Here is a 25,188-nt window from a genome sequence, read left to right as displayed (position 1 = left end):
AGTAACTTTTTGTAATACGCATGCACTGACTCAGTCAGTCAGAAAACACTTTATTCGATTAATTAAAATCATAAAAAGTACAAATTTCATACAATAAATAATACAGTCAGAAAACATGATATATAGCAACAATGTTTACAACATGACCACAGAATTAAAAATACCATACCTAAAAACAATCAATAAAAGGTCAGTCAGGATTACACAAGCTGGTAAGAATTTTTGGTTTGCAACGCACGGCTGCCACCAAGAAATTTGCCACACTAAATACAGTGCGGGTACTGCTCAGCTGCTAAAGAAATAACAAAGCAGGTCTAACTTGTAAAAAGCGGGCTTCCTTCAGAATTGGGAGCAAATATTTTTTCCGGCTAGCAGAGTAAAACTCGCAAAACATGATAAAGTGCAATGTATCTTGGTGTGAGAAATTATCGCAATGGCACATCCTGCTGCATTCGGGTTTGCCCCATGACGTATAAAAACCTAGTGAGTAATGAATCAGGTTAAATCGAAATCTCAACAATAGAAATCTATGGTGTGGGTTAGAGACAATACTTAAGTAGGGTTCCAGTGAGGGAGATAAGAGAAGCATATAATGCGCTCTAACACATGGTTTTATAAGCTCCCTCTCTTCACGATCCAGTTTTGCCCTATCTATAAAAGACTGCTTAATCCATGATACATCTTCCTTAACAATATGTAATGGGGATGAAAAAAGCTCAGGACGCCCAAGACGGGAGAACGCCACTCTAACGTACTCCAGCCAGGGTATTCTTTTAACATTGTCCAAAGCAAGAATATCATTAAGAATCATATGATTGACAGTGATTTCCTGATTTAACCAGGTTTTTGCCCAACACAGTAATGGAGCCATCTTCAGTTTGTCCGTGACATAGCCCAAGCCAACCTCCGAGTGAATAGAAAAAGTGGGAGTAGATTGGGGCACTGAGAGCAAGTGTCTCAGAAATCTGTTTTCAACCACTTGAATCAGGTCCTGAGCTGCATAACCCCAAAGTGCGGCGCCATATGTGGTGATGGCCAAACATTTCGAGTTAGACTTTCATCAGGGCCTCCATCGGCCTTGCCCCCAGTCTTTTGGCAAAGCTCAACAGCGCTGAGGTGGACCTGGCTACTGAGTTGCTTTTAAGCTTAATTTGCGGGCCCCAAGTGCCTCTCTCATCAAAGAGAACCCCCAGATAACAAAAAACCTTTACTCTCAAAATCTCTTCCCCATTACAGAAAAAAGACCTAGATTTAAGCTTTTTGCCCTGTTTCCCCACTACCATAAAATGAGATTTCTTCATATTCACCTTAAGATCTAAGGCAGCCATGAAGGCACCAAAGGCATCCAGCAGTCTCTGTAGCCCCACGCCAGTACGAGCCAGCAGTACAGCGTCGTCCGCATATAGGAGAACTGGTATAACTAAATCCCCTACACGCGGCGCATCCGCCCTCAGAATCCCCAGGGACTTTTCCAGGCCGTTGATATAGATGGTAAAGAGGAGTGGGGCCAGGATACACCCTTGCCTCACCCCCCTCTCCGACCTAAAGTGCTTAGTGCATTTCCCGTCCTGAGTGACCCTTACTGAGGCATAAAGATCCTGATAGAGTGCTGCTAAAAAACTCACTAGGGGGGGTCAATACCTATTTCCAGCAGGATAAACCATAACTTCGACCGATTAACTAAATCAAAAGCAGACGACAGGTCCATAAAAGCCATAAAAAGGGACCCGTCCATCACCACCGTATATTTACTAATTAAAAGCTGCAGATTTAAACATTGATCCAAGGTCCCCCTATTCGCTCTAAACCCATATTGCAGATTGGACAAGGCGCCCCGACTGTCCAACGCGTCCCTAAGTTTAAGGAGTAAGACCCTGCCCAAGATCTTCACTGCCGAGTCTAACAGGGAGATGGGTCTATAGCAGAAGAGGTCTCCACGCTGACCCTTTTTAAAAATTGGTATGATGATCGCAGTAGCCCACGATGCAGGGAACCTAAAGCCAGAGACAGCATTAAAAACATTTGTTAAAATCCTTGCCCATAGTTTAGGAGAAGAGCCATATAAGTCCGCCGGCACGCCGTCGGGGCCCGGCGCCTTGTTTCTAGTGGATTCCTTTATGGCTCTCTCCACCTCCAAGATTTCAAAAGGTAAGCAAGGCAGAAAATGGAGTTCTAGAGGAATACTGCTGCTTAAGGGACTTGAACCGCCCGCACCATACATGTTGCTAAAATGATCAAACCATTTCTCGTCCTGGATTACACAATCCAGGTCTGTGCCCTCAATGCCCGAGAAGAATGGATGATTATTTGTAGCCCAGAACTTTCCGCTGCCCCGTAGGACATCGATAGAAAGGAGATTATCCCAGGCCTCCAATTTAATCGCCTTTTTCTGTTTGGCAATAGCCTCTTTATGAGCCCCTCTCGCTACGGCAATTGCCGCCTTATCCCTGGGGCTGTTTTTCAGCGCCTGGAGCAAGACCCTATGGGCCCTAGAGCAACTTCCATCTAACCATCTTGAGGGATTACTACACCTTTGGGTATTGGTGGAAGTCAAGTCCCTAGAGATCTGTAAACAGATTGCCTCAAAAGCACTGACCACCTCCACAGCGGGTGAATTATCATTAAGGCAAGTAGCCCACGGCCCCTCGGTTTTTGCACAGAGAGCCTCCAGAAATGTTGCGGGGACCACCTTAGCCCATTTGATCCTACGACCCTGATCAGGGAAAGGCCACTTTGGCAAACATGGCGCGCGTCGCCCGAGCTCTCGGTCATATCCAACTCCAAGTACACCGGATTGTGGCCGCTGAAAGCAGACGGGACGGCTTTGTAAGCTCTTGCCCTCGCTAAAATGCCAGAGGACATAAAAATATAGTCTATCACTGTCCCCAAAATAGTGCCTTTATATGTAGTAACCCTACCCCCTACCTCTATAAAATTAGACTCAAAAATATTGGTGGTGGCAAGGAATTCCTCTATGGCCTCCCCAGGCTTGGTGTGCTCAAAGTGAGAGACCGCAGCACCTATTGGCCCCTCATGGGCTTCGTGGGCCCTCGCATGACACTCAACATCACAAGGATGAACATTAAAATCGCCCATGAGGACGATCTCGAAGCCAGTGTTTTGTTTTTGACTGTACTCTAAAATAAAACATTGCAAAGCGGCCACATGTTGATTAAAATCAGCACAATCCCTAGAGTTATAAAAATTAATCATTAGGATTTTCAAAGAATGGGAGACAGACCATTCAACACAGAGAAAGTTATTCGAGCCAGAGACCAGGCGAGTGAATGTGCCCTTCAAATGTAGTGCAAAAAGAAATATTAAACCCCCTTTCGCTCGTCCCGCCCCACCCATGACTGCCGGTACTGCAAAACTAGAATAGCCATCCAGACAGAAGTTACTTGAGGGGTCCCATGATTCCTGCATGGCAATGATATCGTAATTACCTAAAAAATCAAGCCAAATTGCATCCGCTCTCTTGGATCTAATCCCAGCAACATTCCAACTAATTAGTTTACAGCTAACCCCTACAGCAGGGTTTACGGAACAGGGTAGAGGTGGCTGGTCCGAAACTGTCAGTCAATCATTTGCCTCCAAATTAGACAGTGGGGTATAGCGATTATTCAAAATCAGATTGGAGGGATGGGGCGAAGGATCATTAGTGGGTAGCTGCCAGTCTCCAAGCCTCGACGTCTCCCCTGAGCTATGACACCCCACTGTGGTTGGCTGTCGGCATGAAGGTTGTGACCTGGGGGGTGGGGGGAGAATGTTTTTGGCAACACGAGCTTCATCCGAATGACTGTGTGTGCCGCGTAACAATTTAGCTGGGGGTGGGTAAAAAAACCCTAGGGGAACTGGTCTAATTCCCTTATGCACAGCCTCTGACCCATCCCAAAACAGTCTATCTGCTATATCGGGGCTATTAAAGTTAACTATTACACAATCACCCACAAGCCGCTTCGGCCGCCGCCCAACCCACCCCACCCTTCTCGCCATGATGATGTTGGAGGAGATATCCATTCCCCCACAGCTGGAGACTGTGCATCAAGATCTAGCCACCCTTAACAAATCATGGGTAGACTCCATCACTCCCACATGGAGCGGTGTGACCTCTACAAATACAGCCACCAGCGGGGCCGCTTCCGGGGGAAGGTCAAGGGTAACCGAACAGCCCCTTGCCTGACTCACACTTCGGCCCAGGGGCTGAACTACGTCATGGCTAGCCGCACGCGGCGTGTTATCGGGGGTGCACCTGCCTAATGGCGGCTGCACGATAGAAGAAGATGGGCCCATACACTGCAGCCCACCCGGGGCACTACAGTTCACATGAGGATCTGGATTGCCCTCCGGCCCAAAAGGTACTCCCATGCCCCCCTCTGGCCCCCTTGAGCCATGCATAACCTGACTGCCCCCCACTTGTTGTGAGCTAAGCTCTTTGATGGAGGCAACAATTTTGGTAAGTTTATTAAGCAGGTCAGGGACACAGGCGTTCAAAGTCTCGACAATGTCTTTTGCAATGCCCACAAGTAGCGGTTCTAATCGTGAGGTGATTAGTTCTCCCAGTAGTTCCACTGAAAAGTTCCCTAATGGGCCCTCAGTAGTCTGCGGAGCTTTTGGGGGTTTCGGCCGTTTGACGTTCTTCTTCTTACAGGCCCTACATTACCATGGGCATATTGCCCCAACTGAACAGCAACAACCTGAGAGGAATTAGCAGGGTCACTCACAATAGGTGGGTTGGACACAACCACCACGGGCTCCAGGGGTATACTGGGCACTGCCACACAGTCAGTAGGATCACAGGGTACAGAAGGGGGTACCAAGCCAAGTTCCTGCTCTGCATTAGCAATTTCTTTAGATAGGACCCCAACAGCGGTGGACAAATAGGAAATTATACTGTTTGATGTTCTGGCAACCTTCGCTTTCTTCCCTTCCACCTCCATATTAACTACATGTTTTCGGTTACCCATTGCGATGCCTTAGGGGGGTGGCCCGGCCCGCCCTCTTTCGGCCTCTGACGGCCGTAGACGGCCCGCCCTTTGCCCGGGCATCGCCCGGCACCGCCCGCGCGCGTCCCGCGGGCCGGAAAAGGTTGCTAGCAATATCCGGTGTGAGGGGGCGGGGGCGGGGCCGGGTAGCGCTCTTGCCTCCTGCGCTGCTTCCACCCGCCTACCTGCACTGAATGCCTGTTCCTTGGTGCTGCGTCTCCCGTGAAGCGGGAGGCGCGAGGTGATTTTTAAATCCCCGGTGTGAGGGGGCGGGTCCGGGTAGCGCTCGTGCCTCCTGCGCTGCTTCCACCCGCCGGCCTGCACTGAATGCCTGTCCCTTGGTGCTGCGTCTCCCGCGAAGCGGGAGGCGATTTTTAAATCCCCGGTGTGAGGGGGCGGGGCCGGGTAGCGCTCGTGCCTCCTGCGCTGCTTCCACTCGCCGGCCTGCACTGAATGCCTGTTCCTTGGCACTGCGTCTCCCGCGAAGCGGGAGGCGCGAGGTGATTTTTAAATCCCCGGTGTGAGGGGGCGGGCCGGGTAGCGCTCGTGCCTCCTGCGCTGCTTCCAGCCGCCAGCCTGCACTGAATGCCTGTTCCTTGGCGCAGCGTCTTCCGCGAAGCGGGAGGCGCGAGGTGATTTTTAAATCCCCGGTGTGAGGGGGCGGGGCCGGGTAGCGCTCGTGCCTCCTGCGCTGCTTCCACCTGCCGGCCTGCACTGAATGCCTGTTCCTTGGTGCTGCGTCTCCCGCGAAGCGGGAGGCGCGAGGTGATTTTTAAATCCCCGGTGTGAGGGGGCGGGGCCGGGTAGCGCTCGTGCCTCCTGCGCTGCTTCCACCCGCCGGCCTGCACTAAATGCCTGTTCCTTGGCGCTGCGTCTCCCGTGAAGCGGGAGGCTCGAGGTATCTTTTAAATCCCCGGTGTGAGGGGGCGGGGCCGGGTAGCGCTCGTGCCTCCTGCGCTGCTTCCACCCGCCGGCCTGCACTAAATGCCTGTTCCTTGGCGCTGCGTCTCCCGTGAAGCGGGAGGCTCGAGGTGACTTTTAAATCCCCGGTGTGAGGGGGCGGGGCCGGGTAGCACTCGTGCCTCCTGCGCTGCTTTCACCCGCCGGCCTGCACTGAATGCCTGTTCCTTGGCACTGCGTCTCCCGCGAAGCGGGAGGCGCAAGGTGATTTTTAAATCCCCGCTGTGAGGGGGCGGGCCGGGTAGCGCTCGTGCCTCCTGCGCTGCTTCCACCCGCCGGCCTGCACTGAATGCCTGTTCCTTGGCGCAGAGTCTCCCGCAAAGCGGGAGGCGCGAGGTGATTTTTAAATCCCCGGTGTGAGGGGGCGGGGCCGGGTAGCGCTCGTGCCTCCGGCGCTGCTTCTACCCGCGGGCATGCACTGAATGCCTGTTCCTTGGTGCTGCGTCTCCCGCGAAGCGGGAGGCGCGAGGTGATTTTTAAATCCCCGGTGTGAGGGGGCGGGGCCGGGTAGCGCTCGTGCCTCCTGCGCTGCTTCCACCCGCGGGCCTGCACTGAATGCCTGTTCCTTGGTGCTGCGTCTCCCGCGAAGCGGGAGGCGCGAGGTGATTTTTAAATCCCCGGTGTGAGGGGGCGGGGCCGGGTAGCGCTCGTGCCTCCTGCGCTGCTTCCACCCGCCGGCCTGCACTGAATGCCTGTTCCTTGGCGCTGCGTCTCCCGCAAAGCGGGAGGCGCAAGGTGATTTTTAAATCCCCGGTGTGAGGGGGCGGGGCCGGGTAGCGCTCGTGCCTCCTGCGCTGCATCCACCCGCCGGCCTGCACTAAATGCCTGTTCCTTGGCGCTGCGTCTCCCGTGAAGCGGGAGGCTCGAGGTGACTTTTAAATCCCCGGTGTGAGGGGGCGGGGGCGGGTAGCACTCGTGCCTCCTGCGCTGCTTCCACCCGCCGGCCTGCACTGAATGCCTGTTCCTTGGCACTGCGTCTCCCGCGAAGCGGGAGGCGCAAGGTGATTTTTAAATCCCCGGTGTGAGGGGGCGGGGCCGGGTAGCGCTCGTGCCTCCTGCGCTGCTTCCACCCGCGGGCCTGCACTGAATGCCTGTTCCTTGGTGCTGCGTCTCCCGCGAAGCGGGAGGCGCGAGGTGATTTTTAAATCCCCGGTGTGAGGGGGCGGGGCCGAGTAGCGCTCGTGCCTCCTGCGCTGCTTCCACCCGCCGGCCTGCACTGAATGCCTGTTCCTTGGCGCTGCGTCTCCCGCAAAGCGGGAGGCGCGAGGTGATTTTTAAATCCCCGGTGTGAGGGGGCGGGGCCGGGTAGCGCTCGTGCCTCCTGCGCTGCTTCCACCTGCCGGCCTGCACTGAATGCCTGTTCCTTGGCGCTGCGTGCACTGACTCTTTAGCCTCTTGGTGTGTTCTGTCAATTTTTACCCAGTCAGTTTCTTTCGGAGGTACTTTATTTTTCAAAAAAGTAATTACCTGATCATATTTTTTCATTACTTCGGGATCGGGGGCTCCCGTCTTAGGATCCCTAGGATATTCTTGTGTTGCCCAATCTATTGTAATTTTACATTCTGCCCATAAATCTGCAGGTACAATTATATCAAAAAGACCATTCAGATCTATCCACAACACCTTTGAAAGTTTGACAAACCTTTCTACCTGTCTGTACCATTCAACTAGTTTTTCTCTTAACCTTGGAAAATCATTAGTATATGACAAAATATCCTGTCTAGTCCATGGAACATGCACATATCCTCCTCCAGGAATCTCTCTCATGGGACATTATGTTATCACTGGCTCTTTTTCTCTCACTGGGAAAGCTAGAGAGGCCTTATCTGTAGTTTCCTCTCTTTTTCTAAACCACCTGCTCTTCCATCGATCCACATCACCCCATTTCCTTAATAATGCAATCAGCTCTTTAATTTGGGTCAGTCTCCCTGCAGTATTCAAGTTTTCAATATCTTTTTCAGAAAAATCGACCCTATATGGCTTCTATAATGACCTTATTATCTCAAAATCGATTCCCATTTCACTTGCTGTCTCTTCTAACTTTTTATGCAAAGTCGTTGCTCTCCACGTTATGCTCTTGCATAAAAACATTAGCTCCTCATCCTGGTAAGCTTTTAATTTTTCAGTTGGAATTGTTCCTACGATTAATTCTTCTAATGTTACTTTTAATTTTGCTACATCTAAAGGTTGTGGTTCTGTATCTTTTTTCTGTAAACTTCTTAACCAGTCACTTAATTCTTCTGTTGTTGGTCCTACAGGGGTTGTCTCCATTCTCATTTTAGCTATCATTCACTCTGGGGTTTCGGTTGCTGATTCTGTTGTCATAGGTGTCTTACTCCCTGGACTTTGATCTACAGTTACATGTTTAGGGGTACTTAATCCTGATGTTCCTGCCATAATCTTCCAGTCATTTTCTCCAGAACCACTCCTTTCTTTCTCCTTTTGCATACTGCAATTATATGGGACAGTTAAGCAATGCTCACTATCTTTTTGTTTGTCAAAAACAGGTATCACCGGTCCTATAGTTACAGGCACAGTCACTGCTTCTATATTCTTAGTTAATTCTCTAATTTTCTCGGTTAATTCCAGTGTAGTTCTAGCTAAATGCTGAATTTTTGTTTTCAGTTCTTATGGTCTGTGACATTTCAGAATCTTTAAATGGATTATTTTCCCCCAAATTAGGTGGCATTTTTATTCATTACAGTCTCCTTTGCCGGTGCACTCTGCGTCACCAACGTAGAATCCTGTTGATATGGAGGTGTTTTTTTATAAAACATGTCTTCCAGCACTTCATCTTCTGATTCACTCACTCCATATCTGTAACCTTCTGGCTCTATGTTATTTCTCTTTTCTGTGCATTTCCTGCCACTCATCTCTCCAGCATTTCTCAGAGGAAACATACCATCAGTCATATTCGCATTTCGCCATCTTCTCATTCTGTCATCATGACTTTCTTGACCACAATGTCTACCAAACATATAATTATACCTTCTCCCACTCCGATGCCTTTCTCTTTCATACATCTCTTCTTCCCATTCAGTCAAAGCCTCGAATTGGGTAGGTCTGGGTTTTGGTTCTAACCTCATCATCCTTTCTCACACAATTCCGTGTTATCACACTTCTTGAAACCAGGCAATGTTCAATTCAATGTGACTTCTCTTGCCACAGATTCATAATCACAACAACTCATCCATACACTCATTCATTGGTGGGGCCCATAACACCAACACGCACTTGTCTCATTCGAATCCGTACATAGGAGAAAAAGCGCTGGACATGTGGGTACCTTATTACCTATCAGGATTAATTTTCTTTACATTATATACATTTTATACACATACACCTACAGAATCCTGACCTTAACATCACTCCACCACTTGGTCGATGGACCAATTAGTTGGACTGGTTGATGGTGAATTAGAACCAGCTAAAACACAGTTAAAGCCTAGGAAACATTTGATTATTTTCTGTAATCAGTTAAAGAACCACAAACTCATGTCTTATTAATCAATTTTTGTTTATCTAATAATAATTTTCTCTGCATTAGCATTTATGCACTACAGTTCATGGTATAAATTCAGTTTATTTTCTAAGAGAAATCGGACATTTGGTAAATAGCATAGATTTAGAAAGCGCATTTAAATAATTACCAATTAGCAAGCGTCGGCAACTTTCTGTGTAAAATAGGGAGCTATCCGCATTCTCTGGTACAATATCCGGGATCAGCTGTCCGACCAACAGCAAAGATCAAACCAGCAGACGAAATAATCTTCCTGAAAATCAAAGAAACCCAAAGCAAACCATGGAAATCTTCACCAGCTCATGAAAGATCAGCCCGATGACCACCCCCCTTTTGCGGATGAAGATCTTGTATACCCTTTTTCCCTATTACTTCATGCTAACGTGCAACAATTATGGGGTAGAGAAATGTTCTGATTGGACAGTTCAGGGTTATCTGTGAGTTTTTCTAAAGTTTCCCAGGGTAAACTGGTTTTCCATGAGACTTGGCATAGGAAGGCGTAATTTGTACAATTCCCTTTTTCTCCCAGGCGAAAGTTGCAAATGTAACATTTAGAATGAGAGAAGACATTTCTCCACAGGTTCTGAATTGTCCCTTCCGCTGTTCTCACAGCCTCATCAGATGGCAGACAAACACATGCATCCTTGACAAGGAACACAGTGTCACAGATCTGAGGTCATTTGGAGATCTCCATAGTCATCCGATTCTGCGCAGAAACCATCGCGCTCACATGGTGGCAGTCTTGGTAGAGACTCCATCTTGGGTACTGCGGCCTAGTAGGCCTGAATGCCAACTTAAGCAAAAACAGACATAACAGTAATTAGAATATAGAAATGGAGATTCTAATGTTTAAACCCACTCTAATCCCAATATATATTTGTATTTCCCTAGCTGTAGCAACATTTAAAGCGATAATACTCACCATTTTGTAATCCTTAAAGCACAAACAATCACAAAGCAACATAAATCATGCAATATTTCTATTTCACCACGATCTAAGGTTAGTTTGCGTACCATAGTTAATTAATTAATTATTCTGCCATGCAATTAGCATTTTAGTCCCACGTGTATCTCGTGTTTATCAAGGTGTAAAAGTTGATTAGTAAGATTTCACTGCAAACCAGTTAGTGCAAGTTAGATTTAGAATGATTACAAAATTAAATTCATGCAATTTAGAGGAGGTATACAATTTTTTTTTACCTGCTCCATCACATTCTATCAAGTAACATCCTTTAGATTTTCAAATGCAATTTTGTGAGAACCAAAATGCTCTTTTGTGAGAACCTACTTAGATTAGTTCAGTGGATAAAAGTTTCAAACGTCAAAGAAGTTGATTGAAACGGAAGACGAAATTGTTTTGAGGATTATACTTTGTAAAATAACATTTTGAAATAGTGATGTATGAAAAAAGAATAGGGTATTTGTTAGCTAAAAGGTCAAATGGTTAAACATATGAAAGTTTTCCTCCTTATGCAATGCAGTTAAAGAAGTACAATACCTCATTACGAAAACTATTTTACACATTTAAGAAATAATGTTCCTTTTCTTTCTGATTTTCCATTTTCCTTCCTGAACCTCCTGTACAAAAAAAACAGCTTTCTCAGGCCCCATGTGTCCTTTTTCCAGTCCCTTTACCATTAATGTGACGCATATGCCAATAATGAAAGGTCCCAAAAAAATTATTCAAATTTTCTTTACATCTCTGAAGACTGAATATTTGAGTCAAATGTGCAGTACTGGAGCTCGAGGAGGAGGTCTTGTCATACTTACAGCACTGAATGTTGCTTTCTAGATCTTAATTCTTAGCTTCTGTGCCTCTATTCAAGGCAGGCTACCTGCCTCTGCTACTGGTATTTGAAGAAGGTGGAAACAGAACAGAATGCTACTGTTTGTCTTCTTTGTAGTGGAGCTGAATGTTCAGTAATTACAGAGCTATACCATCATTTTCTAGTGCTTTCCAAAGGCCACATTAGTTACAAAAGACAAGTGTTGTGGCCATTGTGTTACATTTACCTTTTTTTGGTATTATCGTTAAGCACTTCTTAATTGTTCTTTTGTATGTCATTCAAGCTGTGAGTGTGAAATGTTTTACCGATATGGTTGGAGCAAAGCATGTCCTGCTAACCCATGTTTCCAATTGCAGGTATATGCCCATGCAGGAGCAGCCCTTGACGGCAAGGTCTACATTTCCTGCGGAAAGAGAGGAGACGATTACTTGAAAGAGACACACTGCTATGATCCTGAGTCGGACAAATGGGAGCAACTAGAGGACAGTCCTGTAAGACGTGCATGGCATGGGATGGTGGCAGCACAGGGTCGTCTCTATGTCATTGGAGGCAGCAACAATGTGGCCGCCTTCAGGAAAGATGTGTATGAGGTAAGCAGATGTGGGTGAGGCTCTACAGGCCTCAAGCTAAACGAGCACAAGACTTTGCATTCATTCTAACCCTAACCCACCATTACCACTATTATAAAGCACCCATGACCTCAGACACAAGTCATGCATGTTATCCTCCCAGTACTTGAGTTCACATAGAGCTTAAACACTGGATGCACGCTGCATCAAATGTGTCAAAATTGAAGCAAGCTTGGGCTCTGGGAAGCTGGTCACAAGATGCTTATAAGCTCTTTCCTGTACGAAGAGGTCGGCAGCACAATACACCAGATAGGCAAATTCTCTTTACCTTGGAGAACGATTTGAAAAGAGCACTAGAGTGCCGTGTCAATAGATACAGATGTGATTGCCTCTTCTCCCATTGTCCATGCTTCAGAACTGAGAAATGTCTATTCTTGCGGTATCGGCCTGTCTGAAAGTAAAATTCTAAAAGCACTATGATCTATTTTTGTCAGACTCCCTTGTCCTAAGTGGGTCAGGATCTTAAATTTAGACCTCTATTCCCAAGAATTTCCTACATAGTCTACCTAGGCTATAAATAGGACAGAAGTGATTTTTTTAGGGTCAGTTACGGTAACCATTGTTTCTACATAAATGTCAACTTTAGTTTGGCCATCACACAGCAATCCAACTTCTGGATACAATTCAATTATTTTGATATTCTTGAAAAACCTGTACACTGGGTAGGCCAGAATTATATGTCCATTGTTGGGTAGCTGTTGTGAAGCATTCAAAATGGGTCTGCTTTTGACAGCCTTGATGTGCTGTCTTAGCCTTCTTTTCTGTACATGTAAACAGAAGTTGGTCCTTGCGCATCTAGCAAACGACCTGGTTGGAGCAGTAACACCCATGTATCAGAAGTAAACACACCAAATTGTACATCTTGTTGGTTTAATGATATTTACTATGGTACAAAAATGCAAAACTAGTGCCCTGATGGTCTAGTACATAGTTCTGCCTGTCCCTGCAGGGAAAGCCATCTCCATCATGAAGTCATAGCTGGGCAGGGTGTACTTCAGTTAAAATCTACATGGCCGTCCAGGGCCTACACTTAATCTGAAAGCACATCATGCTTATTATATTGCAAAAACAAAATGCAAGATATGAGTTCAAAAGTCAAAGAAGCAATAATTCGATCATCTTCTAAGTAGAGAAAAATAACTGTTCAGCTGGGATATGGTTGCAGGGGTGATAACTGATCATGTTTGAGACTTTTCAGGAGCCTCTTGAATAGACAGTATTATCCAGATTTATATTGGTGTCCATATAATTGATTCTTCAAAAGCCACCATCCCACATCCTTGGAAAAGAGGTACTTTCTCCTATTAGCTTCTATGCCTGAAATGCTTCACTGCAGGCCTTAAATAAGATCTGAATCTCATAGAAGCTGCCTTCTTTGAGTGAGGCTACAAGAAGCAACTACACTAAATTAAACTAGGAAAAGATAACAGAAATGAAAAGAATGCAGGGGAGAGCTGATGAAAGTGAAAATTCCCTTCATCTCCATAAACAGCACATTAACCGGAAGCCAAAAAAGACAATTGGAAAATAGGCTAACATATTTTGGGTATTGATTCACAGCTGTGCTCACAGGACCAACTGAAGGAAATATTGTCCTTTAACAATCATTAGTGGTTCTTAATATGTTTTTGTAGGAAGCTGGCTCTTCATACAGTGGGCCAAAATGAGGTACACTGTGTAGAGTCCAAGCAAACCCCAGAGGAATTACAGAGGCACAAATGACACCCCAAATGCTTTCCTTTGTGGTAGTGTGTGCGAGTGAAGTGATAAGCATGTATTACACATCCAAAGACAGTAAGTGAGACTACACTTAATAAGGAAATCCGACACCAATTTATATAAATAATACGTACTCTTATTTCAATTTAGATACCAAGATCATCGCAATCCGGTAAGTACTTTTCGAGTTATGAATTTTTTACAGTTTTCAAAAATGGACACTACATTTTCTGGATCGGTAATGTTATACTATGGAGGAAACATGTATTGCTTTCGGGCTCTTGTCAGCGACTTAACAGGACTGTTCTTCAGGACTTAAGGTGAGTATGGGGGTCCAAGGCCACACCAACAGGTCACCTCGGGGAGGGGGCTCTGGGGCATCCATGTGCAGAGGTGTCTCAAGGCGTCAGTTGTTCAATTCACTTCAATGGGAAAACGGCCTGGTTGCAAAGTGTTTGCAGGCTGAGACTGGGGGACAGTCTGGGGAACCCCACAGGGGGGCTGGACCCTTGAGATCCTCGGGTATACAGGGACACCCTTGGTCCACTTTTCTTCGGGCTGTTCGGCTCGGGTGCCATGATGTCATTTGGGGTCAGATTCTGGTTCAGGAGTCTCTCGCAGTTGGAGGGGCCTGCAGAAAGAGGCTGGGCAAAGTCAAGCCATGGGCATTGTGTGTCTTGTTACCCCATTGGCACCATCACCTCCCTTGTACTTGGGCTCTGGAGCATGGATGCATAGGTGCTTTGAGGCGTCGGATGGCGGCGGTCACAGACTCACTTCTTGGTCTTTATTTTGCAAAAGAGGGGCAGACAGGGCAGCAGGGTCACTCACAAAGTGGGTCTCACTGTCTCTATAGTCCCTCGACTTGCAGGTCGGTCTTTCTCCGCATTGGTGTCCGGGCTGGGCACAACAAGCCTTGGCTGCTGCAAGGGGTCCGGTACCCCAAGGATTGGAACTGTGCAGCTCCAGTCGGTCCAGGCGTCCCCGCACTTGGTGGGAGCATGGATCTGACCTGTAGGAGCACAGCCACCTCTTCCTGGATGGCTGCTGTGTCGGTAGTCACCGTAGGCAGCAGGTTGGTGTACTGTGTCTTGCTTTTTTGGTGCCTGCGGCTGAAGGGAGATTTTTTGGCAGTTTGCGAAGCACTGGCAGGCCTCTGGGCTTCTTAAAGTCTGCACAGCAGCAGGACGAATTAGTTGCTTCATGAGGGTTGGGTGCAGCAGAAATGCCAGCAAAGTTGGCACCAAATCCGTCGTACTCCTCGGTTCTCGGGTCAGCAGTCTTCTTCTTCCACTCCTTCTTTTGTGTCCATGAAAATCTAAAAATATGGTATCATGGGGTCCCCTAAGTACTCAATTTAGGGTTGTTAAGGGGAGTGAGGGGTCCGATGAAGAATGGCAGGAGGCAGTGGCTTCTCCGAGGGAGGTGGCAATTTCTGCTAGACTGCATCTCGTTCAGCTCAAAATGCTACACAGAGTATACGTTACAGGGCCCCGTTTGGTTCTCATGGGAAAGGCGGAGGGGGGGAGTGTAGAAGAAATTTTAACCAACTAGGCACCTTCACGCATATAATATGAGAGTGTGAGCATATCCAGAGGTACTGGCGGAAAGTACATGATGTCATGAGTGAAGTGCTTGCGGTGGCTGTCCATCCTGAAGCTAAAAGGTGCCTCCTGAACGTATGGGAGCCAACTGATTTAACTAGTAAAGATAAACTATGGTCTACCCTTGGTCTTATGGTAGCAAAACGAAACATTGCACAGTTGTGGGGGACGGCGTCACCGCCCAAAATTGTGAAATGGTAAACAGACATGGACTGATGCACGTTTAGGGAAAAACTGTATACACAGTACGGGTTGTCCCCAAAAATGGTCAGCTGTTTGGAATAAATGTAATGTTTACAGAGGAAGTATATGTAGCTCCCCTGTCGTTCCCTCAATCGAAGATTCTCTCGTACCTTAAATGAGTTGTCTCCTTATGCTAGACCTATTACCAATTGTCATATTCAGGATTGTGAACACGAATTTGACTAAATTCCTCTCAAATGCCTTTGTATTGTCGTTTTCTAATTGTTTGATAAAAAGAAATGTTTAAAAAAAAAACTGGGGGGCACTATGCCCCCTATATGACCACCTGCTGTGGGAAGTGGGCATATTCTTGTCCCAGAGTTCCTAAGTGTGCCACACAAAGATGGCCAATTCTAAAAAGTTTTACTCACATCAGGTTAGGCCCACCTTAGAGGTGACACTAGCCTGGGGGTGGGCACGCCTGCCTGACTAGCAAATGTTTCCGCCTGTCCAGGTGACAAAAGGCTCTGGACAAAGTGGGATGGCTTCCTCTCCTGTGGTTCACATTTCAAAGGCAGCAACTTGCCCGTCTAGGAAGGCTAATCAACTTGTCATCCTGTGGTAGGGGGTGTGATGACCTCTTTCCGGACAGGCTCTGGTTCTGACAACCTGCGAGCAACAGGCTCTCACCCTGGGAGGTCAGAAACTTGTCTCGGGTGGCAGGCTGGCAGAAAGTAGTCAGCCAACACACCAGAGTCTGGTAGGTTTTCAGGAGGTCACCTCTAAGGTGCCCCTAGGTGCATGTATTAATAAATCCGACACTGGAATCAGTGGAATCTGTAAGAGCTTATTACAGTTTTAGCGGTGAGCAGTGTGCGGCGAGCAGCAGCAGGGGTGCGGCAGGTGTGCACGGCGAGTGTCAGCTACACCGAACGGTTTGAGCCGCAGAGCTGCAGGTGTCCTGAGATGAGGGACGCCGACCTTCTCTGGCCCCCGCCTATCCCCCGCCACCGGACATCAAACATCAGTTGCTGGGCGGAGGCTGTGGCGGAGCAGGCTGGTCCTGCCGGCAAGCTGCATTGGGCGTTTTGGCGCCACCCGCCAGGAGAGAAGCCAGGTGTGAGATTAACCGCGGACTTGATGGACTTGGCTGACCTGGCAGAGCGAGGTGGGCACAGCTTGCGGTGCGGTGTGGTTGTGGCTTGTGGTGAGTGGGTGGGTATTCTATCTTACCCCCACCACCCTGCCCGCCTGCTCGTTTGCCACAACTCGTCGCACACTCCGAGTTGGCTACCACTGGCTACCGCAGGCTCCAGACTGGCTTCAGACAAGTGAGTGTTGAGCCTCGGTGAGTCCTTTGACTCCCTGTAGTGGGGGGGGACACGGGGGGCCTTCTGACTAGTGTTCCCATTGGTGACAGCGACAGCCATTTCACCAGCCACTTTACCAGCAAGCCAACCTTTCCCCTTTGGAGCTTGAGGCAGGAAAAAAAACAACAAAAAACTGTAGACTGGAATCTGACCTGGAGTGCAGAGCAGAGCAGTGGGAGCTGTGGAACGCAGAGGGCGGTGTGAACTTGGCATCGGAGGCGCCGTTAGGGGAGGCCGTCAGTCGACAGTCGGCACCCCGCGGTCCTTGCAGTCCCAGCAGAGGCCAGCAACAACAGCAAGCGGCAGCAAGTGGCAGGCGGTAAGTGCGGACTGTGTGCAGGCCAAAGAGGACCACCAGCCAAGAGAAAATGAGATCTGGCAGGGTTATAGGGTGCCCGCCCAGAACAAAAACGAGTAAACGGAAAAGAGAGTCCTTGTCACCAAAGGGCTGCATGGCTGAGCCCCACCCAAAAACTAGAGCATGCGACATCTCTCCTGACATGGGCCCTGACTTAAGGGACAACAAGCTGGAGGCAGGACCAACCCAGAGCTGTTACAAATTGACACAGCCTAAGACTTATACAAAATTTCAGTTCCTAAAAAACCCGAGGGATGTTCTTTTATCAAGCTCAATTGCAGCACAAGGTCTTAGTACTCCGCTTTCACCTCTTAAATCGTTGGATGGTGGGAATAGCTGGACTCAGACAACTGACCAACGTGCAATACCTGGCACAAAAAGCGACCTGGGGTCGAATGTTTTATTATCTCTTCCACACCCAACACTTTCTTCAACATCAGATCCGAAAGGCGATGCGAAATCACTGCTACAAGGTCCCCAGTGCTTTGCTGAAGTGGGAACGACAAAAGCGCAAGCAAAAACACCCAGCGATCTAGAAACAACAATGAAGCTGCAAAGCATCTTAGACGAGCTGGAAGAGAACACATAGAACAGCAGGATGAGGGAGGCTGTAATGGGAAAATGAGGAACAACTGCACCATAGACAAGGACTTGTCTATAATAGAGCTAGGTGCATCACCTATTGTCATCAATGAAGTATCCCCGTCTGCTACTGTCTTCTACGTCACCCGAAACTGAAATAGGATGAGGACAAGAGTATGAAAACTTAGAGGAGTTCTCCAACATTGATGCTGGGTATTGGGAGCAATTATTGATAAATCCCACTCAGCAAACACCAGTGAGGCCCATGTTGGACTCTCAAAGGGAGGAAGGTGCACATCAAAAACAGCCATGTAGCACGAAACAGAAAGTAACTACTATACAGTGGAACTTACCCAATCCCAACATCAACAGGATTCATCACCGAAGTCGACAAACCCCCCAAGACTGCCTTCTCTATCACTCAGCCTGATCACCAACCAGAAAGGGGCCTCAATTATCCGACCATCTTAGTCTCCAATATCAGAGGAGACAAGAGTCCAGCAAACTGTACAGATCCAAAACACGGCAGCATAAGAATCAAGGCCGCCTCCACGAAGGACACGGAGCACCTGCCTTGCGCTAGGCTGCCCTGCACTGGGCTAGCCGCAAATATAACTTAGCGATCGGAGCAGGGTAGAAGGAGTAATAACTCCAGTCCAACCAGGAACCAATAACTACGAGTCCATTAATTGGCAACAACTAGATAATCGAGTGAATGTCCCTAACAAGAACGGGAAAACACTGGAGTTCATATCGTAATATAGATCAAGAGGGGCACACGACATACTAAACCAAGGGAACATTCTCTGACTATTGTTGCATATACCTTCGTAATCGGAGGTAACTTCTACAGACTTGGACTCAGTATAGTTTGTCAATCATGGTGACCCCCAGGGGGGTGAGGTCACATGGACTACCTGGACACTGGCAAGCACTGCACAATATTATTGGAAAGTTCGGTGTTCGAAAACTAGGGCATAAAGATAAAACCTATCAATACACCTGGCTACCCCGCACCGCTAGCCCAGCAGCACGCAGCTAGAAGGTCAACAGAACAGACCAACATCTCAAAGTCTGTACTGAGAGGGGCAAGAGGGCATTCGCCGGTCGCCAGGAGGCAGTCACAGGAGATACAGATATATCGCCCAGATCTTCTACAACAAGGAATTTGCCTTGAGGATCCGAGATGGCCCACGAGGACAATTATTAATCAAACAAGAAATAATTGACAGAACAGCAGGCAATATCCGCCAGGAGGTGAAATCAATTTACTGCGGATATGCTCATGGAACATCAACGGGCTAAATAGCAAGATGGAAGACCAGGTCTTCATAAACTATCAAAGGTAATTTCACATCATTGCTTTACAGGAGACATGATTGATTGATCCACCGCACTTACAAGGATATTTACGCTTCTTTTCACCAGCAATTAAAAAGGCAAGATTCGGACACCTGCAGGGAGGCCTGGCAATCTATGTGAATAACACATGTACAACCTCAGCTCACACAGTTGGTTTGATAACACCAGAATCCATTGCCATAAAAATCTTTACCTCAAATGGGCCATCAGGGAATGGGCACAAGGATATCGTAATAATAAACACTTATATACACCCTAACAGGAAAATCAAGTATACAAAAAAATTGGCTAACTTTGCAGAGCTATGTATCAGTGAGGTCAATACACCAGATATAATACTCACAGGTGACTTTAATCTACATCTACTTGGCTCATCGACAGTGGAGGAAGTAACTATACAGAATCAGTTATGGAATATCCCGCCACAGGGTAATAATACATCAGAATTACCCACCAAAACCGGCCAGTGCCTTATAGAGGAACTTGAACATCTTAACCTCAGAGCTGCAATTGGCAGAAGTACAGGCGACACTCCCCCGGCATTCACTCATCACTCATTAACCAAAAACTCAACGCTGGACTAGGACTATACGTTTTTGTCTCTAACCCTTTTCAACAAAATTGTTTCATTCAGTATGGGTGATAAAGCTGATCGTGATCACCGGCCTCAGGAGCTCACACTTCGTACAAATATTCCAAAACTTATGAAATGGAAAGGCCAGCCAGGTATTACCACCACAATCAATTATAGGAAAATAAAATGTGTGCAAGCGACGTAAGAGAACTTTCAGCAAGCAGCAACACTTTTATTCGAATCACGTTAAGGGGACAATGAAATAGAGAAATGGATAAACTATACTAACGCCTTGGCAAAATCCTTTGCCGTCCCAATTAAATCAAGGAGACAGCAATGCTACAGCGGCAATTCCAACTTCGCTAAGATCCAAAAGAGCAAGATCAGATCCATAAAAAATACTATTAATTATACGTTGCGGCAGGAACGGCGGTCTCCAACCAACACCTTAAAACTAGCAGGATTACAACAGCAGAAAACACAGCTGAAACAAGAAATCTGGGAGGCCAGGAGATGTAATGAGGATACTCTATGGGCGAAACTGCATTCGGATACCAAGTGGATTGACAGTGCAAGGTTCTGGGAGACAATAAAAAGATTTACCTGCCCAACACACAAGGGTCTGTCTTCTAACATATCTGAGGAGGATTGGGCTACCTACCTTTGAAATCACTTTCACCAAGAAAAAAATCTGATCACACATACGAACTTGTACAGAGACAACGCAGTGGTCTACCACTATTAAGTATCAACCCAATGAGGAAAAAGTAATAGCACAGGAATGGAACCAAGGAGAACTGTCGGGAGTTATACCCTAAACTGATCACCTCAAAACAATTAAAAGCTACATTAAGAAGGGAAGACAACTATGAAGGGGGGCCACGTTGTGCACTGTGACTCTTGAATTGCATGTCTCTTGAAATCTGCTGTTATGAACCGACAATGTACTGAAGCTGATTTATGTTCAATAAAAAGACTTAAAAAAAAAAAAAAAAGAAGTGAAGACAAGAAGGGGCGCCTGGCCTCAATGGAATACCACGTGTGCTTTACAAACAAGATGCAGATTATTGAGCAAAAGCACTTAGCCCTTTGTTCATGGAAATAAGGCAGACGGGCCTACTTCCTCCGTCCTGGCGGGCTTTGATAATTTCGCCAATTTTTAAGTCAGAAGATAAGACTCTGCCTAGGAACTATCGCTTTGTTGCCCTTTTGGACAATGAGGCAAAATTCTTTGCAGGCACTCTGCTGGACGAACTGAAACTTTGGGCCGAAGACAATTCGATTATTCTGCTAAACCAAACTGGCTTCTCCAAATCTGTTGAAACTGTAACAGACATAACAACCGTGGCTCTGTTAATAGATAAGGCAGAGACTACAAAAATGCCGCTATACTTGTGCTTTATCGATTACCGGGCTGCTTTTGATCACGTAAATCACAACAGACGTTGGTTAAAATTGGCCAGCTGGGGCATACCACAGGCTTTGCTAAATCTGCTAATCAATCTGCATACTAAGACCTATGTTCAAGTAAAGTTGGTGGACGGGTAAACTCTATCAAGAAAGATACCAACAACGAAAGGCCTCAAGCAAGGCTGCGTGCTGGCTCCAACCCTATTTAATCTGTTTCTTGCAGACCTTATCCCGCTACTAAATGCCAGCAATTCACATTCTCAAAAAGTCGGGAATCTAGTATTACCATGTCTACTTTATGCTGACGACCTAGTTCTGATTAGTCAAATGAAGGTGGATTTGCCGCATCTTCTTAACACTACATTTGATTACTCTTAGGCAAATAATCTTAATATTAACTTGGAGAAAAACAAAACTATGTCAATCAAAAACAATTCTACGAAAACACCTGTCTGGTTTTGGGGCAAGACCCGCATAGACTCAGCAATAAAGTATAAATACTTGGGGGTGATCATTGACAAAGGTGGGCATTTTGTAGCCCAAAGGGACACAATCAAAAGGAAGGGAACAGCCCTAGCAGTCTCGATGAGAAATCTTAACTCTAAACTGAGCGGGCCCTCGCTTGCCCCATTGGTTGAAGTAATACGGGCAAAACTCCTGCCTACAATAACCTATGGGAGCGAGGCACAGAGGGGAAGGGATTTCAAGCTCTTGGATAGTGTGGTCGCAAAAGTTTATAGAATAATCTTTGGTCTACCAACAAGAGTCTCTCCAGCACAGATTAGGCTCGAGTTTGGTGTTCAAAAACAGACCCTTGGAAGACAAGGTGCGACAGTCATCTTTTGGGACAAAGTAAGAAAATCAAAATCAGTAACTCTAAATTGCCATTTGTGGTCAGAACTACAACAGAAAAAATAATCACCAGCGGCAAAATACCTACTAGAAAGTTTGACCACCTCGGGCCTCATTGAGCTTTGGGAAACACCTATAAGTCACTGCCTTCTCAAAAAAAAATAACAAAGAAAACAGTAAAGAGTCAGTCCTGGATCGAAGACAAGGCAGCCCTATCCAGAAGGTCGCACGGCTGGATGATCTTGAGCTCCTATTCCTCTCTCGCTGCTCAAAAATACCTAGCCCTAGGGCTTGCCACATCCACTAAAATTCAATTCCTAAAATACCGACTTGGCCTGCTACCATGTGTAAAGCACCATCCACACTGGCTAAAAAAACAATCTGATTTAATCTGTCGCCTGTGCGGTGCAGCGCATGAAGACATGCTGCACCTTCTCTGTATGTGTAAAGAACTAACACAAGAACAGAAATAGCTTTTAAAGCCACTTTTTAATCAGAGAGGTATCCGCACACAGAGGCAGGCTGTGATGGCCTGCTTTGCACCTGAGGACATGCCGCTGAACTGCCGCCTGGTAAAATACTTGAGACAAGTAGAGAAGAGAGTGCCACAAATTCGAGATGCTAATCTCCAGCCGGCAAATTCGGATAGAACAACATTATAGCCAAAAGGAAAAAAAGTTGGACGCTGTTAAACAAATATTTATTTTACTAATGTATTGCAAAGACCAAATGGCGTGCACTGATTTTAACTGATTTTTAGTAAATTGTTTTACACTATTTTAACATTTTTAATTTATAATTGAAACGCTATGAGGTACTCTGTAGCAATGGTTTTAAGTAACGGTGCTAAATAAAAATACTTGATACTTGAAGAGCTTATTAATACGACATGCTTGATACCAAACACCATATGTTTCAGTGAAGCCATTATGTAGCTAGGGAACTCGTTTTGACCAGTGCCCAGTACATACATTAAGAAGGCTTCCCTGCTCACTTGCAATAACTAGCAATAGAACTAGACATCACAGGGCCATATCTGCTCATGCAGATATATGTCCTCATATAAAATATTATATAATGCACCCTACCTTAGGGCTCAAAGGCCTGCTGTATGGGTGACTTGCATATATTAGATGCAGTGTCTTAACCTCTTCAGCGCTGCGCGAATTCCCGCGCAGTGCTGAAAGATCTGAGCGCGGGCGGGGCCATGACGGAACGGTTCCGTCATAAGCACAGCCCAACCGGCGTGCATGACGGAACCGTTCCGTCATCGGCATCGAAGAGGTTAAGCATGACGCACAGGGGTGTGTCATGTTGAGTTTTCACTCATGGTTTACACCTTGTCACACAACCTGCACTTGGCAGTCTGTGTGGAAGTTGTATGTGGGTCCATTAGGGTGGCATAAGCTATGCTGTAGCCCTTAGGGACCCTCTTTAGTACCCCTGCCCTAGGTACCTGGAGTACCATTTACTAGGGACTTACATGAATGCTAAAGTACTTAGCCAATTGTAGCATAATTCAATAGACTTTATCTTGTTTTAGGGAAGGAGCACCGGCATTGAGGTCTGGTTAGCAGGTGTCTGTGCACTGTCAGAGCTAAAAATCAGCATCTGTTAACTAAAAAAAGGGCCAAAAAGTGGAGCTAACTGCAACACAAGGCCAGTACCCTACAGTTTTCTGTCATCGCATATTAGAAGTAGCCCTTCCACTGACCATGCATAAACTAGCTCTACAAAAACTGCAACTCAGGCACCCTAACTCACTGGAAGTGAAAGCAAGTCTAACAAAATGACCGACGCCAGTGTTAGTGTCTCAACTGCTAAGCGCTAATAAAATGGCATGTCGAGTTTAAACACAGAAATGTAAAAATTGTAGAGGTAAAGGCTACACATCTCATTACTGCCCTCATTTTTTATCTGTTAGGTTGCTGACCAGGCTAGAGTAAAACTTCCTTAGAAATAGTTTTCTTCACCATGAATGCGGCCTTCACTAGCAGTTTGCACGGTCTACGTGGCTATCAGTATTGTAAAATGGAAATACGGAAACACCCAAGGCATTAGTAGTAACTTAAAATGAGAGCTAGCTCAAAGCTTCATGTATTGTTGTACTTCAATATACTGTCACAAGTGCGCATCATATCGAAATGTGAAGCTCTGGTGGGGATGTGTGATGAAGTGCCATAAGGCAAGGAGCTTGCAGTTATAGTTGTGACGTAACTTGCAGGGCTCTGCCACTAGTACGGATAATCAGAGAATACAGTTATGGCTGGCCATTTGTAATTGGTGGTGCTCAACCCCAAAACCCTAATGAAGAAACCGCCTTTGTTAAATACACTGCCTTGGATACCGCCATATGACTGCTAAGGTCTTTTTTCAATTTTGTGCTGCTGTCAGTCTTCGTTCGCAGACAGCCCAGCTAGATATTGACCACAACAGGGAATAAACACTATAACTCAGATGTGCCAGGAACAACTGAGATTCTTCCATGGTGATTTACAAAAATCGAAAAATATGGGGGTTCCTCCCCAGGGAGGGGCCGCCGAGAGTTTTTGATTGTAAACTTACAGAGAACATCGCTTCCAGTGGTAGATCCTCCTGCTTCTGTAAGATGCTGATCTGTTAGGGACCATTGTGCCAGGATTTTGGAGGGCTTTCAGTTTCTGCCTCTAAGTACCACTTTAAATCTAATGAGATCACATTCCAGTTGTCTGAATGAGTGGAAAACTTACTTGGGTGACCTGGGGACAGAGGACAGAGAGCCTTTTCTCAAAGACATTCAAAAGGCACCCTCTGCAAGTAAGGGCAAATGTAATTTACAGTTAGCTGCAAGGATGACTTAGTAAACAAACCGTTTGCCACTGACAAAATGTGGTCCTTAGTTCATGTGTTTGAATCCCATTAAGGCAGATGAAGCTTTCCATCCTTACGTACGTTAGTAAATTAAGTACCAAGAATGGGGTAACAACATCGGTCATTTACAGCCTTTAAAACGGCAGCAATGCAATGTTTTAGCGCTTTATAGAACGTGGTTGGTATTATTAATATTATTGGGTGCTCGTATCTGCCAGAAGAGTTAAATAACGTTCTCACTTAGTTGCTTGAATACATTGATTTGGTTATTTAGCAGATGGTCAAGTCAAGTCAAAGATCTTTATTCGGATATAAAAGACATCCATAAAAGTACATATAAATCACAACAATCATCCGATAAAAGAACAATAGAATAAACATTTAAAAATTATAAAAAAATGACTAGTTAATCTTGTGATGTAGATATTTCATAGAATACGAAT

The 25,188-nt window shown here is 46.3% G+C and overlaps 1 protein-coding gene across 2 annotated transcripts in view; it reads left to right on the top strand.

The window, feature by feature from the left end:
• KLHL22 (kelch like family member 22) overlaps positions 1-25,188 on the top strand; it is a 209,889-nt gene that overhangs the window by 169,899 nt on the left and 14,802 nt on the right. For both annotated transcript variants that reach the window (XM_085633380.1, XM_085633381.1), the window contains exon 6: positions 11,609-11,842. In XM_085633380.1, the coding sequence (XP_085489506.1) occupies positions 11,609-11,842 (234 nt within the window). The remainder of the gene's footprint in view (positions 1-11,608; positions 11,843-25,188) is intronic.

This window comes from Triturus cristatus, chromosome 11, assembly GCF_964204655.1.
Source record: "Triturus cristatus chromosome 11, aTriCri1.1, whole genome shotgun sequence".
Taxonomy (NCBI): Eukaryota; Metazoa; Chordata; class Amphibia; order Caudata; family Salamandridae; genus Triturus; species Triturus cristatus.
The sequence above is the reverse complement of the archived record's forward strand: the minus strand, read 5'-3'. Positions and strand labels throughout refer to the sequence as shown.